Here is a 19,973-nt window from a genome sequence, read left to right as displayed (position 1 = left end):
CCAGAATCATAAATTCTAGAATGATTTGGATTTAAAGAAATGCCAATAGAATCGATTTTAAATTGGATTTTAAATCAAACAGGATCCAAATGAGATTTTCTTAAAAGTTAGTCGAATATAATGGTCATTTACTCCAAATTTAAGCTAGAATTATTTTAAATTGCTTTATAAGAGTGTACCACTGGTAAAAATGTATTATGCATCCACAGGGCTATATATTAAAATCAGTATTAATGTTGGAAATGTCATATCCCTTAGGGACGTTCATTATAATAGAGAAAAAAGGGACAAAATATTAAACAACATAGATGAGTTTATTCAAATCTAATGGTTACGGGAGTGTTTTGCTAAGTGTTTAGACATGTAACTTGCATTTGAATCAATGAACATTTGCTCCGGAATTGTCTCCAGGGGTTGGAGAATGGAGTAGTGAGAGGATGGGTAGCAAAAACATTTAGTAGTGTCAGTTGGCTTTTGCAAAACTAACTTCTCCCAGATTTGGGGAAAAGGGAAATGTTTAAGGAACCTAGGAAGACACACATGTTTGTAAACCATGCCAGTAGTTATGCTAATTTTTATTATTTTATTTCAGATGTTACTTTAAGCTTACTCCCTTCAAACGAAACAGGTAATATCAAGTGATTTCTAAATGTAATAGCTTCTTCTGCAGCCTCTTGAGTGTCTTGCTTGTGCAGTCTACTGGGTTACTAAAGAGTTTTCTTTTGCCTCCTTGCCCTTTTTCCTGTGCCTTCAACCATTGATTTATGACCCCTTTGACTTTGACATTGAACTATAATTCTGTCACCACACTCCCAAACTTCCAAACGATGGCCATAGCACTCCATTTAAAATAGCATGTATTATTTTTGTGATTATAATAGTGATACATATTAGCTCATAAAGATGGAGAATATAGAGACATGCAAAGAAGAAAATACAAATCATCTTTAATGTTACTTTCCTAAGACTATGACTGTTAACAATTTGGTCTATTTCCATTCAGTATCATTTATACATATATTTATATAAATATACTCATATCCTTTGCAAAATAGTCATAATTTACATAGATTTTTGTATCTTGCCCTTTTGACTTAATATTACGTTAGAAGTATCTTCCAGTGTCCCTTACTATTATGACTTGATAATATTCCATTTTGTACCATATGTTGAACTTTAAAGTTGTTTCTATCTTTTTAATAGAAGTTATTGCAATGAACATTCTGGTGCCAACATCTTTGCATTCATTTCTTATTTCTGTAGGATACATTCTAAGGATTGCAGTATGCAAGGATTGCATTCTAAGGGTCAGCAGTATGAATATTATAAGACTCTTGATACTACTGCTTGGTTACCTTCTAGAAAGGTCGTGCCCAGCGACATTCCTGTCCGCAGTGGATGAGAATGTCTGTCACTGTACCTTTGCTGAGACTGTATCATATCTTATTAAATCTTTCTCTCAACTCTTAGGTTTTATTTTTCATTCATGATTACTAGTGAAGTTAAACATTTTTACCCCAGAGCACTTTAGTTACCAAAACCAGAAGTTCATTTCACAGTTGTATTTTGTTTGCTCTGAAAAGGAAACTATCAGGGCAAACAAAATAATATATTTTAAAGATTTTTTTTTTTTTTTTTTTTTTTTGGAGACGGAGTCTCGCCCTGTCATCCAGGCTGGAGTTCAGTGGCGCCTTCTTGGCTCACTGCAAGCTCCGCCTCCCGGGTTCACGCCATTCTCCTGCCTTAGCCTCCCGAGTAGCTGGGACTACAGGTGCCCGCCACCACGCCTGGCTAATTTTTTGTATTTTTAGTAGAGATGGGGTTTCACCGTGTTAGCCAGGATGGTCTCGATCTCCTGACCTTGTGATCCACCCGCCTCGGCCTCCCAAAGTGCTGGGATTACAGGCGTGAGCCACGGCACCCGGACCTAAAAGATTCTTAATGACAATGTGAAATGCTATCAGCCTTCATAATTACCACCCATCATTGCTCATGGGTCACACATTGAAACCTGACAGTTTCAGAAACCTCATTTGTGTGTCTTTGTTACTGATGAGTTTCTGCCAGGATAACATCATCATTCTTAAGTGTGTCTCCAATCTCTGAGCTTGGCCTTTTCTTCAGAATTTGCCCATCCACCCTAGGTGACAGAGCTTCGGTGAAAATCTATGCCCTGAACACAGCCTCTTTCCATTGGCCATTTTTACAGCAAAGATTTCTGTACCTGCTTCTCCATTACCTGGGGAATGAACCGTGGGCTCTGTCCCCAAAACGTGTTTGGAAGACATTTCTAAAGTTTGCTTCTTCAGGGCATGTTAATATTTGCCTGTGAGTCACTCACTTTGAACAGTCTTGGTTCTGCTGTGGGCGTGTTATGTGATTGTGTATAGGTGGATGATCTCGACCTCTCTGAGAATAGCATTCTCTATCAGTACAATGGGGATAGTATTATGTTAACTCCTAAAGAAGATAGCGAGACACTTGATTGTATAATAGCAATACTTTACATCCCATGTGTACTGTTTCACATTAATTTTTATTCTGAATTACCTGCTCTTTACAACCTATCACCTGAAGGTCCCGATAGTGGCTTAATTCTACATATCTGAAGTGTAAGTCCACATCATTTGTCTAGCAGCAGTGTGTGGAAAGTAAAGTAGAATTACACAGGCAGTGGGGTGTGTAATGGGTGTGATCTAACTGCGTAAACATGGAACTCCAACTCCCAGACTCACCCTGTGCCAATGCTACATGATCCGTGGATGCGGTTCCTATTCATTCTGCTGCTGAGATGACCGATAGTGTCTTAAAGGTGTCAACAGTGTGACTTTTTTTTTAGCACTTCACTAAAATGATACTCATGGCAAATTGTTTTTAAAAAACAAGCAATGATTATTCTCTAATATTTAAGTTGTTTCTTTGCAGAAAAAACTAAAATCACTATAGTAAAAACCTTCAATGCATCAGGTATGACTTATTATCAATATCAAGACTTTCCTTTTTATAACTAAAGTAAAATTAAACAAATGGTTGGTGTTTATAATTTCTTTCTCTTTTTTCCAAACTTTTCAAGATAAAATCTGATCTTAACGAATAGATGTGTATGCACTGGGCACCTGAAATTGTACTAGGTGTTTGGGGCTATATAATAATGATCAGACACAGAGCCCACCCTCAAGAATCTTCTAGTCTATGGGTGGAGACAAGGCAAAAAAATAGATAACTAACATGAACATGCATGCAGATAAAGGCAATGATTATACAAGTATTACTGACATGGTTAAGAGGCATAGGAGTAGAGGGGGATGTAATTAATGAAGAAGTTAGGGGAATGAACCTCAAATTTTTTTTTCCTGAGACAAGATCTCACTCAGTGGCCCAGGCTACAGTGCAGTGGTGCAATCATAGCTCACTGCAGCCTCAACCTCCTTGGCTCAGGTGATCCTCCCACCTCAGCCTCCTGAGTAGCTGGGACTGCAGGCTTGTGCCATCAAGCCCGGCTAATTTTTGTATTTTTTGTAGAGACAGGATTTCGCCACGTTGCCTAGGCTGGTCTCAAACTCCTGGGCTCAAGTGATCTGCCTGCCTCGGCCTCCCAGAGTGCTAGGATTACAGGCCTGAGCCACTGCACCTGGCCAAATTCTTTTTAAATCAAAGAAAATGTGTACTTTTAAGTTTCTGATACAAGACTGCACACACAAGACGTGCTTGACAAAGGCTTGATTTCAAGTAGCGGTTGGCAAACTATCACCAATGGGCCAAATCGGGCTCACTGCCTGTTTTTGTGAATAAAGTTTTATTGGAACACTACCATGCCCCTTTGCTTACATATTCTCTATAGCTATTTTTCTGCTGCGTAAAACACGAGTGGTTGCAACAGAGACCATATGACCCACAAAGCTTAAATATTTACTATCTGACCCTTTAGAAAGTTTTCTCACTCATGATTTAAGGAATGACCTGTGGCCATGTACATAGAGGAGATTACAGATGAGAACGCTAGCAGTAGGAAAAACAAAATTCTCAGTATGAATGAACAGCAAGAAGACACGCATCACTGGAAACGGAGGTGCAGCTAAAATTTAGAAAAAGATGAGATGATCGAATGAAAAGTTTAGTAAGTAATACAGCAATGGTTTAAAGGACATTTACAGCATAACTACCCATTATAAAATCTATAAATTCTATATTTGCATAGTATATATGTTATAGTGAGTTCTATCTATAAGCAAGTATATTTGCTTATAGACAGAAGAAGAAATGAAATATTTCTCTTTTGATGTGGGTAACACTGCTTTGGAACAATATAAAAATCTACAGATCTGGTAATTTGGGGTACCTAAATTTAATTTGCTCGCAAAATCAAAACTCATAGCTATAGGTGTCTTCGCTAAAGCATGATGCCTGTACATCAATAAATCACACTAGCAGAAAGCATATCACATGCACTAACTCAAATTATAATTTTAGTTTGTACCCAAACTAGTTTTCTCATAGAAAAGAACTTAAGGATTTGTAATGTGCAATGGAAATAAACTTGCAGTTGGGCATTGCACACATAATTCTGACCAAACAAGACCTAACAAGGAGACAAAAATATTTCTTAATATAACAAGTTTTTCCCTTGGCAGTTTGCTTAATACATTATCAGCATTTGCTCCTCCCATGTACTATGGATTTCTTATGCTTTGCCAAAAGGATGCAATTAATAAAGGAAGGCTTTTTAGAGAAGTAAACCTTGAGTTCTTTTCAAATTGAAGAAGAGATACACTTTTCCTCTCACCAAAGGAGTAAGTGTTTCTCAGGTTAATACGTATAAAGTTTGGGTTCTGATGCTCATTTTATCTCCCAGTCATCTCTGTCTCCTTTGTATGCCTGTGTGGTCTGTTGTCCTGGTCATCACTCCATTTTGCCCTCACTAATAAGTAAATTAAAAAATGCTTTTTATTTACTGGCTAGTATCATCCACTAGGATTGTATGCTCCTTGAGGGCAGGATCTATATCTGGAAACTCCCAAAGCCTGTAGAATATGGTTAATGCTCAGCAAATATGTTTTGAATTTTGTAGTTTTTGCCCATGAAACAATATTATGACATTAATGTTATTTCATACATACATTTGCGTAAAGAGCTAGGATTAACATTAGAGTGTTCATAGACTCCCCTACCTAGGAAAAGAAGGAGGATCTATGATTAAGGGCCATTCCATTTAAAGTCTCTACTTGGTTTGTGTTCATGGTGCTCTGTTTATACTGAACAGGAGAGGGATTAATTGGGAATGGGTCAAAAATTTTAGGGAGGAGTTAAGGATCAGATATTGACATACTAAAGATTAGTAAAGAATTAAGTTCCGTAGCTGACAAATGACCAAAAAATGAAAACTCATTTCTTTAGTCTTTGTGGAATTCATCCAGCCAATTAATTCCAGCTTATAATATTTCTGGTCCACATTTGATGCCTACATTTATGAATTCTCTTGACAATGCAGCACATAAACACAGGCATTGACATGCTTAACCAGCTGGGTTGTGTTTTCTTTGCAGGCGTCAAACCCCAGAGAAATATCTGCAATTTGTCATCTATTTGCAATGACTCAGGTTAGTTCTTGTGTACATTACACATTACCAGATAAATTTCCTCCATAGGGATAAATGGTTCACTTTCTTTTCTTTTGAGTATGTGGTATGTGCCTCTTGGAGCTGCCTCTTTTCATGCCACCTGGCTACCAGGAGTCCCTAATAAAAACAAAAGCAAATTTTATATCTGGCTGAAATTATCTTCCCGTTGCCTAGTGAGAAGATGGATTAACTTCCTTAATATGAGACATAAAGCTCTACAATAAATATTTTTCATTATAGCTTTAAATCCATAACTAATACCCTTAGGATTAATTTGTGAACATAACTAATAAAGACATTAATAATTATTGAAAGTCACTTCTTATATAGAAATCTGTCAAGCTTTTCCATAGGGCCTTAAGTATTAGAGCTTAGAAACAGGATAACGTCTTGCTAAGAATAAAGCGGATCAGCCTGTTGAATGTTGAAAACTCAAGTACACCTAGTTTAAGTGGATGCTAATTCCAGTAGTGTCCATAGTGTATTTTGCCATTTCTAACTAAGACCATTTGCTATTTTTAAAAATTGAGATGGAAATCTCTTGAGAACATGCTATTTTTGAAATGGGAATATTTTCCCTTCTGCCATGGGCCAGACGGAATGAAACAACCACTTTTCTCACCTTGGTTTGGCTCTCTGGGCTCCCTTCCTTGTTAAAACCAATGAAAGCAAATGTGAAAAACAGAAAAATATGGTGTGGCAGATCAGAATTGGCCAGAGATCATGAGAAGCGAGAAGAGGAAGTTAACTAGGTATTTTATGTTCTGAAAGTCTTATTGTGATTATAGTAATAAGCAATCATTACAGGAATGTTTTCTTTATTCCATTCCTTTTAACAGTTTAATAATTTGTTTGAAAAACATAGGTAACAATTTCAAGTAAAATAAGGTTGGATAAATTAGAAGACAAGAAAATGTCCTATTGAAAGAATGTTTCACAAACACTTTCTATTGTGTGAATATAAGATTTGCTCATTTTTCTGCTGATACTACGTTCCAGGTAGAACATAGGAGGAAAATATTAGCTGGCTTTGATTAAAGAAAGCAAAGTGTTGGATACATTTCATTTTCATATATTGTATAACTCTTCTCTTTTCCTCCTCCTTCTCTCCCTCCTCTCTGACTCTTCCGTTCACCGAATTCCCCATAATGTCATTATTTTTGTGCTTCACTTATGTTTTGGGCTGGTGACTAATGTCTAGTTCAGTGTTGTGTCTACATGATGTTTGATAACTGTTTGAAAATTGAACATGTAGTTAAAAAAAAAAAAAACTGGTCATCTTGAGTAACAGATGCCAGAAAGCTGGTTGGAGTAATGTTTTCCCCAATTAAGGGACTGAATTGACCGTTTGTTTTAGTGTCGGTGAAAACAACCTCATCAGGGTTTTTGGCACCAGAAACCCCATGGTACCCTGCCAGAAACTAGAAACCTTCACTTCTTGCAGGTTCCAATCTGGGTTCATTAAGGAAAATGGAGGCTGGTGAAGAAAGTGGGAGCTGACCAAGAGTCAGGCTGATAGTCAAAAGGTGCTGGCTTCCTGGTTGCTCTGCTACCACTGTGCTCCCAGCACATTTATGAAACTCAATATTCATCAATAAGAATGTGAGGCAGAGACGTTGTGGGTGTTGGCATGCACGTACACACACACAATTTAAATAATCATTTAAAAGCTAAGATTTTAAAAAATGGATGTCTATGTAGATCTCAAATATATTTTAATAATTACATACTGTATGAATTGAAATTTCAGTATTGATATGTGGAAACTGAGGTTCTTAGTGGAAAAGTTGCTGAAATAGATCATGTCAAACACTGGTCTAGTGCTTTCTTGGCCATTTTTAAGCAGGAATCAGTTGTACTTTGGGGTACAATAAAAGATGATGAGAAGAGGAGGCCTTCTAGCTCAGGGGTTGGCAAACTACCAGCCATAGTCCAAATATGGCCTGTTTTTGTAAATAAAATTTTATTGGAACACAGCCCATGCCTGTTCATTTACGTATTGCCTATGGCTGCTTTCACGCTACAATGGCAGATTGACTACCTGCTCAATCACCAAAAACGTTGGCTGAGCCCTGGCTCTAGTTTATGTGATATCCTTGCCCTATTGCTCACAAGGAGAGTTTGCTCACGAGATCAAGCTTGTTCAACCGCGGCCCATGGGCCACATGCGGCCCAGGACAGCTTTGAATGTGGCCCAACACAAACTCACAAACTTTCATAAAACATTATGAGACTTATGCATGGCCTTTTTTTTTTTTTAGCTCATCAGTTGTCGTTAGAGTATTTTATATGTGGCCCAAGACAATTCTTCTTTCAGTGTGGCTCAGGGAAGCCAAAAGATTGGACACCCCTGCATATAGATTATGAAGTGCACACCACGTCTTTCTGTTTAGGAGTCTCTATTTTATTTGTTTCCAGATAGAGTCAAAGTCCCCAGGAATAAAATTTCTTAACAAGGGGACAAGTTTTCTCTTTCTGAATTCCCACATAAAATTTACAGTTCATATTTTCTGAAAATTATATTGATAATAGTTGAGTAACTTACTGACAAAGTAAATGTGAATAAAAAACAATTTGATGAAACTTTATAATTTGATAATCTTTTTGTATGTGGTATTAATCCTCAAGCTATAAGGATACAAGTCTCAAATATCTTTTTGAAAATTTATTTTTAGCATTTTTTAGAGGTGAGATCATGTTTCAATATGATAAAGAAAGCATCGTTCCCCAGGTAAGTTTTAAAGATTTTTTTTACTGCAATCTTAAAAGGCAAATTCATTTATATTTAAACATTTGTTTGAGGTTCAGATTATTTATGATATTTGGTATATTTATTGTTATGACCAAATTTAAATGAAATATGTTAATTGAGTCCCTAGCTTTGTAGCGAGGGCTTGAATTCATAATAATCATGGTATTTTGTTAATAACTATATTTTAGTTTTCAATAGGCTTGCTGCTGAATAAGAATGTTAAGGTGATGCAATTCTACTGCCAGTTAAAATTTTAAATTATATTAGAAACTCCTAGCAACAAGAAATATGTGTATTGAATCTATGAATAATATTCTGAATGTGATTCTCTTTGCCCCATGGGGGATTCTGATGCAGTGGTATCAGCCTTCCCAAAACCTAGATTGGTTCAGAGGATGGCGAAATGTGGTTCATTCATTCGATGACTATTTCTGAGCACCTACTATGTGCCAGGCAATGAGCTCATTGCTAGAAATACAGCAATGGCTGCTATCAGGTTTTCCTTTTTACATTGGGGTCTGTTACTTAGATCCGGGACCTTTCGTGACAAGAATGTTAATAGTGTTCTTTGTGAGGAACTCATGAAATAAAGAAAGACAGAAATCAGCACATCAGAGCTGCTGACTTAGAATATTTTTTAAAGAAAACATGAAACAAAAACAGGCTCAGCCAATATGGATTAACTTTTAAGAACCACTTTTTGCCCTCCCTTTTCTATAAAACTGCAGCTTGATCATTTAGATAGACAATGTTCCTTATAGTTAGGATTCAGTCTTTGGGGTATAGTTATTTGAGTGGCTGATAAAACTGAAGAACAACTTACTGTTAGAGAGTGAAAAAACAAAACAATGTTTGTTATATTCTTAATGATTTTATGCTTCTAACAGAATCAACATATAACGAATGGCACCTTAACTGGAGTCCTGTCTCTAAGTGAATTAAAGTGAGTAATCTGCCATTTGATTTGAAACTTCAGACATCAACTATGGAAGGATACTTTTTGAGCCATGTTTGCAATTGAAAACTGAGAATGGGAAAGAGACCAGCCCAAAGGTTATAGAGCCAATTGGTTCTTGACTTCCTTGCAGATTAACCATAATCACATCAACTATTATCCCCATGAGGCTCTTTGATGCTCTGAAGTTATATAACAGCTTCATTTGAATTAGCATTTGAGTTTTAATATGATTTGATATCCAGCATGGTTGAAAGAGGAGTCCAAGGTGGGACTCCAAATATATGATTTGTTGATGCTTTCATGAAGCATCAGTGATTCATAAGTCAGAGAAAAGTCTTTGTTAAGTAGACCTGGGCTTAGAAGGACAAGCACAGACAATGAGAAATGCATTACAAACAGATGCCCCTTGGCTGGGTGCGGTGGCTAACCCCTGTAATCCCAGCACTTTTGGAGGCCGAGGCAGGTGGATCAGCTGAAGGCAGGAGTTCAAGACTAGCCTGGCGAACATGGTAAAACCCCATCTCTACTAAAAATACAAAAATTAGCCGGGCGTGGTGGTGGGCGCCTGTAATCCCAGCTACTCGGGAGGCTGAGGCAGAAGAATTGCTTAAGCCTGGGAGGCAGAAGTTGCAGTGAGCCAAGATTGCACCATTGCACTCCAGCCTGGTTGACTAGAGCGAAACTCTGTCTCAAAAAAAAAAAAAAAAAAAAAAGTGCCCCCAGTTAAACAGTAAGTCAAAATGTCAGCCACCAGGATGGCCTAGGCCAGGAGATGATCTTACTGTGTCCGTCACCAAAAGGGTCAACTTCACGTTTATGCCCTCATAGCAGCCAGTGAAGCAGCATCAGAGACAAAATTCATCTACTCTCAACATTGCTACTGCCTCACAAATGAGATTGTTATAAACTTTTGAAACAAGTCTGCTGTAGTGTCTGTGATGACACTGAAAAGAAAAATCTTTCATTTAAAAACAAAACAAAACAAATCCCTCTTCTTATGGGTCATCTTTCAAATTAGCTTTTTGACCTGGCTACATCTAATGATTCAGCAACGCCTAGGCAGAGAGAAGCATTTGGCAGATAGCAAACATCCCTAGGGCCTGCTCAGTTTGTAGTGGTTAAGAAGTTCAACTAGTAAGAACTGGGAGTGGGGTGGGGTGTTATTCATGTCCTTTATGCCTATTCTTTGACCTCCTGATGAAATCTAGCTTTTCTAACTATTCATTTATATATGTGAAATGTAAAGCAGAAGAGATCAGTGCTCTGGAAGGATCTGAAACTTTAGCTGGGCAATAATAGAATAATTTTTTTTTTTTGAGATGGAGTCTCACTTTGTTGCCCAGGCTGGAATACAATGGTGCCACCTCGGCTCACTGCAACCTCCACCCTCCTGGGTTCAAGCAATTCTCGTGCCTCAGCCTCCCGACTAGCTGGGATTACAGGCGTGTGCACCACACCTGGCTAATTTTTGTATTTTTAGTAGAGACGGGGTTTTGCCATGTTGGCCAGGCTGGTCTCAAACTCTTGACCTCAAGTGTTCTGCCCACCTCGGCCTCTCAAAGTGCTAGGATTATAGGCATGAACCACCGTGCCCAGCCAAAACTTTTTTTTTTAACTCACAATTTACAATTAGAATACAACTTGGCATACTTGTAATTACTCTTAATTACTAGACTAGAAATAGAACTGAGTTCATTTAAGGTCACCAGGCATTTGTTGAACACCTACTTTGTGCTCGGCCTTGGGGATCCACAGGGATAAACCCAACTCTCTGAGATAGGAAACCAAGTCTAGAGCAATGTTTCTCATCCCTGGTTGCATATTAAAATCACCTGGGAGCTTTCAAAAATCCCAGTGCCCAGGCATGCTCCATAACAAATCAGTATTTAGGGGCTGAGACCCAGGCATTGGCATGTTTCCAACATGAGGCTAATTGTGAGAACCAGGGCTCTAGAATCTGGTAGGGAAGACACAAGATGAAACAAATAACAATACAGTGCGACCCCTGCACTGAAGGTGGCTTGTATAGGGTACCAAAGGGTGGATGTTCTAAGTCTCTGAATATAGAGCAGGAGGAGCAATTAAACCGGACTGCAGCGGCGGGATAGGGGAACCCCCAGAAAGAAGGTGACCTATAGGTGGGGCATGGTGGCTCATGACTATAATCCCAGCACTGTGGGAGGCCGAGGCAGGGGGATCTCTTGAGCCCAGGAGTTTGAGACCAGCCTGGGTAACATGGTGAGACGTGGTCTCTACAAAAAATTAGCCAGGCGTGATGGTATGTGCCTATAGTCCCAGCTACTCAGGAGGCTGAGGCAGGAGGATCGCTTGAGCCCAGGAGGTGGTCTCTGAGCACAGTTACTGAGGAATGGCTCCTGCCAGCTTGAGGAGTTAGCAGCTATTGCCATGGTCCTTCCCTTCTTCCTTCCAGACCCTGCCTGGTGCTACCATTCCTTGGAGCAGGTTTTCTCAACCTTGGCACTCTTGACTTCCAGCAGGCTGGATCATTCTTTGTTGTGGGGGTATCCTGTGCATTGTAAGGTGTTTAACAGCATCCCTGGCCTCTCTCTACCAGATGCCAGTAGCACCCTCCTCAGCGTAACAACCAAAAATGTCTCCAGACATGGCCAAATATCCCCTGGAGGGCAGAGTCTCCCCTGTTTGAGAACTACCGCCTTAGAATGAATTCTTTAACTGGATTCCTCTCATCCCAACTTCATGTGAAGCTCTGCCACTTTGAAGAAATGAAAGCATGGTTGGAGTGGGATTGGAGGAGAGGAAAGAGAGAATTTCCTAAGGGGGAGTTGTGAGGAGGGGAAGGCAGCATTGGAGAGGGCCAGAGAGGGCAGACCAGGTCAGTGGGAGACGGGGTGAGGAAGAAATCAGAAGCACAAGGTCCCCAGGGTGAGTGGCCTGCCCCTCTCGAAAATTTTTGCCTGGGGCCAGCTCTCCCTCTGACCCTCTGCCAGAAGAAGCTGCCTGAGGCTGCAGTAGCCTAATGAATAACAAAATTGTCCAATCATAATTTATAACTCACTTTTGGCTAGAACTGACATAGCTCCTGTCTGGTTGGTTTCCCTTGTCATGTAAATTATTTATTTTCTTGCCACATAGGACTCTCTTATTATACTCTCTATTTCTTCAAAGTGAACACCATAAGCAATGTATACCATGTGCTTGATTTAATTGCTAAAATCTAACATGTTTTCAATTTAATATCACTAATGGTCTCCTTAATGTCAATTTCTCTCATTTTATTACAGACGCTCAGAGCTCAACAAAACCCTGCAAACCCTAAGTGAGGTAATCATAGTGCACCCTGTAGCTTGTTTATAATTATTGTTATGACCTGGGGGAAAGCATAGGGTTCTGCATTCCTGGGAGATATGTATTCAAATTCTCCCAAATTTGTTGTGTAAGAGAATGAATGGACTAGTTTTTTTATTCCAAAAATCAGAACTAGAAGCAATGGGTAGACATTACAAGGAGGTAGATTTTCCTTCATGTAACACCAAGAGTTTCTTAAAATATAAACTCCAAGAAGATGAGCTTCCTTGTGTAATAGTGACCTCACGGAGATTGTATGGCCTGAAGAGCGTTGATGATATGCCGGGAATCTGGTAGGAATGTGGAGTGGACAATCCCTAAGGGCTCTCGTGATTCTAAAATTCTGTGATTAGCCTTAGGTCTTCTTTTCTGATATTTCCAACTGCCCAAAGTAACATGTATGTGTATACATGTTTTTTGTTTTGTTTCAGACTTACTTTATAATGTGTGCTACAGCAGAGGCCCAAAGGTCAGTCATTTTTAATACTTTCATAAATATAATTTCTCCATTTATGAGAAATAAAGTACTAAGGAGTCTTAGTTAAATTGCAAATGCAAAGGGGGTCCTCTCAAATAAATACATATTAATGACATTTTGGATTTAAATATTTTTATTTTTCTAAACACTGATCACTCTGTCATATCTATCTTCTCATTTCTTTACAAAGTACAGAGAAGTGTGTAGTATCGGGCCATTTACCTCCGGTTCCACAAGGCTAAGGGTCATCAGTGTCCTTAGCCCCGAGGGCCACCAATATAACCAGGAAATGGCTCCCAGTGGTCCAGGCAGGGTGAAGGCCAGACCAAAAAGAGGGAATGTAACATGGAGCTTGGGAAAAGAAGGAAAGAGGGGGAAGGAAAAGATTGGAAAGAAAGAGAAAAGAACATGGCTGGGTGTGGCGGCTCACGCCTGTAATCCCAACACTTTGGGAGGCCGAGGTGGGCAGATCACTTGAAGTCAGGGGTTCGATTCCAACCTGGCCAACATGGCAAAACCCCATCTCTACTAAAAATACAAAAATTAGCCAGGCATGGTGGCGGGCACCTGTAATCCCAGCTACTCAGGAGGCTGAGGCACAAGAATCACTTGAGCCTGGGAGGCAGAGGTTGCAGTGAGCCGAGATTACGCCACTGCCCTCCAGCGTGGGTGACAGAGTGAGACTTTGTCTGAAAAAAAAATGTTTTTAAAGAAAGAGAAAAGAACAAATTAAGAAGCACATGCACACAGGGGTGAATCACAGCTTGTCCAATAATTATTTGGGGTTGCACAGATTATCATTTTGAATTGTGTCCATTGGCTATCCTGGCTGTGTAAACCGATGGCTTACAGGGCAATGCACTCAGTATCTGAACCCCGAGCCTTCTGTGACAGTCAAAGTCCTAGAAAATGAGAGTTTCTACTCACTAAACTATTCATTGGTACAAATAAGGGCAAGTCTTCTGTGAAATTGTATTCCCTGTCCACTGTACGTATTTAGTTCATTTCACTGACCTCTTTTCGTTATTGCAACATTAATTTTCTTTCACCTAAACCAAGGCTAAAGTAGAAACAATAGAGAGAATGTCTTCAATTCTTAGCTATCTAATAATCTAGATAGAATTCCCAGAAAGATTTTTTTTTTTTTTTGAGACGGAGTCTCACTCTGTTGCCCTGGCTGGAGTGCAGTGGCAAGATCTCGGCTCACTGCAACTTCCACCTCCCAGGTTCAAGTGATTCTCCCTGCCCCAGCCTCCTGAGTAGCTGGGATTACAGGCGCCCACCACCACACCCAGCTACTTTTTGTATTTTCAGTAGAGACAGGTTTTCAGCATGTTGGCCAGGCTGGTCTCAAAATCCTGGACTCAAGTGATCCACCTGCCTCGGCCTTCCAAAGTGCTGGGATTACAGGTGTGAGCCACCGCACCCGGCCCCAGAAAGATTTTGGATTTGAAAGGTCTTGTTGTGGCTGGGTGCAGTGGCTCACACTTGTAATCCCAGCACTTTGGGAGGCCGAGGTGGGCAGATCACCTGAGGTCAGGTGTTTGAGACTAGACTGGCTAACATGGCAAAACCCCATCTCTAATGAAAATACAAAAATTAGTGGGGTGTGGTGATGCACGGCTGTAATCCCAGCTACTCAGGAGGCTGAGGGAGGAGAATCGCTTGAACCTGGGAGGCGGGGAGGTTGCAGTGAGCTGAGATCATGCCACTGCACTCCAACCTGGGCAACAGAGCAAGACTCCATCTAAAACAAAAAAAGAAAAAAAGATCTTGATGTTCATCTAGACTGGTATGTGAAAGGGCACCCATGAGGGAAACTCAAATGTTTATGGACACCAGGCAAGTGGCCAGCTAGTGTTTTGGGGGTGAGATTAAAGGTGTCAAGGTGCTTGCTTGTCTCTGCAACCAAGTTTCACCCCTGCCTGTTCATCGTGTAGACAGGCAAAATGAGCCAGCACCTATGTGTGGTCAGAGAGTCTCTGGTTTGCAACCTCTGTGAATGTGAACCTCCATAAATGTTTCTTAATATAGAGTCTTTTTGGGTAAAATTCAGACCGTGGTAAATGGGTATTTACAAGCTTATTGGGGTGACATCACAAGTTAACAGTATCAGTGTCCCCTTTCCTCACTCTAAGTTTGCAAAAGCAATTACAAATATGTAAGTAGGTTTCCCATTTAGTAACATTCTGGTTATGTATATTTCTCCTTACAGCACATTAAATTGTACATTCACAATAAAACTGAATAATACAATGAATGCATGTGCTGTAATAGCTGCTTTGGAAAGAGTAAAGATTCGACCAATGGGTAAGTTGTCTATTATTGCTGCATTAATCTTCATGTGGCTTTTAATGTGTTATTTTTCTAATTGAAAATGTAATTAATAAATTTACATATGTTACAGCTTTCTGTTTTGACTCCTTTGTCCTTGGGCAATTTCTCTCCCTTTTTTTTTTTTTTTTTGAGGCAGAGTCTCAGTCTGTCACCAGGTTCAGTGACGCAATCATGGCTCACTGCAGCCTCCACTTCCCGGATTCAGGTGATTCTCCCACCTTAGCCTCCCGAGTAGCTGGGACTACAGGCATGCACCACCACACCCAGCTAATTTTAACATTTTTAATAGAGATGAAGTCTCCTTATGTTGCCCAGGTTGTTCTTGAACTCCTCGGCTCAAGTGATCCTTCTGCCTCGGCCTCCCAAAGTGCTGGGGATCATGAGCCACCACACCTGTCCATTGGGCAATTTTTAAAGAGCCCTAGAAGGTTATTTTTCCTGCTTGCTAATAAAGTTTTTTATTTTATTTTACTTTAAGTTCTGAGATACATGTGCAGAACGTGCAGGTCTGTTACATAGGTATACATGTGCCATGGTGGTTTGCTGCACCTATCAACCCATCATCTAGGTTTTAAGCCCTACATGCATTAGGTGTTTGTCCTAATGCTCTCCCTCCCCGCTAATAAAGTTTTAATATGTCTTATTTGATAATATGATAAACCCTGTTGAGAAGGAGAATTCTTTTTGGAATGTTCAATGGATTGCTACTGGGATATGTCCACTTTTTAAATTGACAAGCAAAAATTGTGCATATTTGTGGTGTACAATGTGATGTTTTGATATACATCGCAGAATGGCTATATCAACTATTTAACATTTGCATTACCTCACATACTATCATTTTTTGTGGTAAGAGCATTTAAGGTCTACTCTCTAAGCACTTTTCAAGCATACAATACATTCTTATTAATTGTAGTCATCATGTTGTACAATAGATCTCTTTTATTCCTCCTGCCTAACTGAAATTTTGTGTCCTTTGTCCAACATCTCCCCAATCCCTCTGCCTCTGACCCCCAGTAAACAGCATTTCACTCTCTGTTTCTATGAGTTTGACTTTTTAGATTCCACATCTGAGTGAGATCATGCGGTGTTTGTCTTTCTGTGCCTGGCTTATTTCACTTAACATCATGTCCTCCAAGATGTGTTTACTTGTGAATTCCTCTTAGGAGTTACTGAAGAGTGATTAGTGCTGCATGCATATAACCCCCAAAAAATCAATAAATATTTTTGAGCACTACTACGTATACAGTATATAATTGTCAATATAACGGCGTCCAATCTATTTTATCACCTGTTTTAGACAATTGCTCTTTTAAATGCAGTGTAGGAACCGTGATACTTAATGGTTCTGAGCTGCCACCTTGCTTTGTTCTTGACCGTGCATTTTTCTTACTCCTTTTCCTTTTGTCTCTCCTAGAACACTGCTGCTGTTCTGTCAGGACACCCTGCCCTTCCTCCCCAGAAGAGTTGGAAAAGCTTCAGTGGTATGTAACAAACATGCTGACCCTTCTCCTTAAAAAAAAAAAAAAAAAATCACCATGCTAGCTAAGGAGTTTTAGAATTTTGGGAGTAAAGAAGGCTTTCAATTTTAGGGAAAATGCAGTTTTCTGCAGTATGAAGTTTCCACTTGGACCACTGCCTTAAACCAGTGGTTTGAAATCTTAGCTGCACATTAGAATCACCTGGGGAGCATTAAAAACACTCTGACTCCCAAGACTCACCAACTAAATGTTTTGTCATTTAAAAAACATGTTTGATGGTCTGATAGGTGAGAAATGGTAGCTCAGTGTTACTTTAATCAACATTTCCTTACTAAGGCAGAGTCTGAACATTTTTTCATATATTTGGGGGCTGTTTTGTATCTTTTTGTGAATTACATGTACATGTCTTTTCTGTATTTTTTCTAATTGATATCTGATCCATTATTTAAGAGTACTTTAGCCGGGCGCGGTGGCTTACGCCTGTAATCCCAGCACTTTGGGAGGCCAAGGCAGGCGGATCACGAGGTCAGGAGATCGAGACCATCCTGGCTAATACGGTGAAACCCCATCTCTACTAAAAATACAAAAAAAAATTAGCCGGGCGTGGTGGCGGGTGCCTGTAGTCCCAGCTACTCAGGAGGCTGAGGCAGGAGAATGGCGTGAACCTGGGAGGCGGAGCTGGCAGTGAGCCGAGGTTGCACCACTGCTCCAGCCTGGGTGAAAGTGCAAGACTCCGTCTCAAAAAAAAAAAAAAAAAAAGTACTTTATATATTGTGCATATTAGCTCTTTATATGCATATCTGTGGTATATGTTGCAAATATTTTCTCCCAGTATTTTAGTTGTCTTTTGACTTTATCATGTTTTTTGTCATGCAAATTTTGAAACAATTTTATGTAGTTAAATACGAAAAAGTTCATCTTTTCCCCAGTGATCTGAGATGTCACCTTTGTCATATACTAAATTTTGATAGACATTTGGGTCTAATTCTGGATGTTAGATGTTAACACTGGGTGACCAAGCTGTGTGGGAGGTATACAGAGCTGTTTGTATTGTTTTTATAGTATTTCTGTAAACCTAAAATTAGTTCCAATAAAAAGTTAAAAAAAAATACTGATTCCCAGTCACCAGGCTCAGAGATTCTGATTTCATTGGCCTGGGATATAGCCTAGGCATTAAGGCCCTTCTGGACCAGGCAAGGTAGCTCACGCCTGTAATCTCAGCACTTTGGAAGGCCCAGGTGGGAGAACTGCTTGAGCTCAAGAGTTCAAGATCAGCCTGGGTGAGATCTCGTTTCTACTAAGAATTAAAACAAACAAACAAACAAACAAAAAACTGGGCATCGTGGCACGTGCCTGTAGTCTGAGGTGGGAGAATCACTTGAGCCCAGGAACTCAAGGCTGCAGTGAGCTATGTTCATGCCACTGCACTCCAGCCTGGGCGACAGAGCAACACGCTGTCTCAAAAAAATAAAAAATAAAAATAAAAATAAAAGCCCTGCTGGCGATTCTAATGTGCAACCAAAGTTGAGAATTGATGCCTTAAAATCATTGCTCCAATGGAGGGAAACTGGGAGATGGGTGCTCCAAAATAGCAAAAGACTCTGAAAGTCACACATGATGTGACCACAGGTGTATACATAGAAAAAAACAGGAAGGACAGGAATGAAAATGTTCACTGTGGTTCCCCATGAGTGACCTGCCTGCTGGCATTATGAGTTTTGTTGTTTTTTTTTTTTTTTACTTTTTCTTTTCTTTCTTACTTTGCAGCATTTTCTATATTCTTCTACAATCAGATAAAAATTGTATTTGGAAAAAAAGGACTTAAAAAAAATCTGTGTAGCTTCTCAGATGGGAAGAGAAGGCTAAGTGTAGCCTGTCTGCCCTTTGTGGGCCAGATTTCTGGGATATACTAATATTAAAACGTTGGACCTTGAGGAACAGGTAAAAGTCTTTGGTTAAGGATTTGTAGCAGGATTTTCTGCAATAGAAAGTAAAGAGTAACATGCCCCATTCAGCTTCACATGCCCCATTAAGCTGGAGCATTGAGCCCCATTTTGGGGACAGAGTTTCTGGAAGCATTGGGATCGGATCAGAAGAGCATCCCTCTTTTGACGCAGCCCCACTGACCCCTAGTGGCTGCCCATTCAGAGGGTGGTTAAGAAGAAGAAACAGGAATAGAAAAGGAGTCAGGATGTGAAACTGATGTCCAGTTAGGGCTCAGTCATTAACTAGCTGTGTATCCGTGTTCCAGAGCAGATGCTTTTTTACCTTCAGAGTCTCAGGTCAAATGAAGAAGTGAGTTAGAGCTCTGTAAAATTAGGAAATGGACTGGATCAACACTTCTCAAATATCACCGTGCACATCCATCACTCAGGATCTTGTTAAAATGCAGATTCTGATCCAGTAAGGCCTGGGCCTGAAAGTCTGCATTTCTGACAGACTCCTCAGGTGAAGCCAGTGTTGCTGGTTCATGGACCCCACTTTGAGCACCGAGGGTCTATATAGAGACTGTAGAGCAGTGCTAGTGGTTCTCAATCCTGGCTGCATGTTGAAATCCTCTGGAGCGTTTTAAAAACATTGATGCAGCTGGGCATGGTGGCTCACGCCTGTAATCTGAGCACTTTGGGAGGCCGAGGTGGGAGGATTGCTTGAGGCCAGGAGTTCACGACCAGCCAGGGCAACATAGTGAGACCCTGTCTCTACAAACAGTTTTTAAAAATTAGCCAGGCAGGGTGATGTACACCTGTAGTCCCAGCTGCTTGGGAGACTGAGGCAGGAGGGGTCACTTGAGCCTGGGGAGTGGAGGCTGCAGTGAGTCATGATCGTGTCACTGCATTCCAGCCTGGGTGATAAAGCAAGACCCTGTCTCTGAATGAATGAATGAATGAATGAATTTAAAAATACATCGATGGGTGGGGGGAGGGGGGAGGGATAGCATTGGGAGATATACCTAATGCTAGATGACGAGTTAGTGGGTGCAGCGCACCAACATGGCACATGTATACATATGTAACTAACCTGC

The 19,973-nt window shown here is 40.1% G+C and overlaps 1 protein-coding gene and 1 long non-coding RNA gene across 9 annotated transcripts in view; one reads left to right on the top strand and one right to left on the bottom strand.

The window, feature by feature from the left end:
• Positions 1–19,973, bottom strand: part of LOC129530107 (uncharacterized) — a 72,855-nt gene that overhangs the window by 20,532 nt on the left and 32,350 nt on the right. The gene's annotated exons all lie outside the window — the stretch shown is intronic.
• ADGRG2 (adhesion G protein-coupled receptor G2) overlaps positions 1–19,973 on the top strand; it is a 134,097-nt gene that overhangs the window by 86,996 nt on the left and 27,128 nt on the right. For 5 of the 8 annotated variants that reach the window (XM_055376706.2, XM_055376711.2, XM_055376704.2 and 2 more), the window contains 9 exons: positions 593–628; positions 2,926–2,967; positions 5,544–5,597; positions 8,294–8,349; positions 9,258–9,313; positions 12,592–12,631; positions 13,087–13,124; positions 15,349–15,443; positions 16,888–16,954. In XM_055376706.2, the coding sequence (XP_055232681.1) occupies positions 593–628; positions 2,926–2,967; positions 5,544–5,597; positions 8,294–8,349; positions 9,258–9,313; positions 12,592–12,631; positions 13,087–13,124; positions 15,349–15,443; positions 16,888–16,954 (484 nt within the window). The remainder of the gene's footprint in view (positions 1–592; positions 629–2,925; positions 2,968–5,543; positions 5,598–8,293; positions 8,350–9,257; positions 9,314–12,591; positions 12,632–13,086; positions 13,125–15,348; positions 15,444–16,887; positions 16,955–19,973) is intronic. The other 3 variants (XM_055376709.2, XM_055376707.2, XM_055376705.2) reach the window with 1 other exon arrangement.

The sequence above is a fragment of the Gorilla gorilla genome, chromosome X, assembly GCF_029281585.2.
Source record: "Gorilla gorilla gorilla isolate KB3781 chromosome X, NHGRI_mGorGor1-v2.1_pri, whole genome shotgun sequence".
Taxonomy (NCBI): domain Eukaryota; kingdom Metazoa; phylum Chordata; class Mammalia; order Primates; family Hominidae; genus Gorilla; species Gorilla gorilla.
This window is presented reverse-complemented; position numbering and strand designations above follow the sequence as displayed.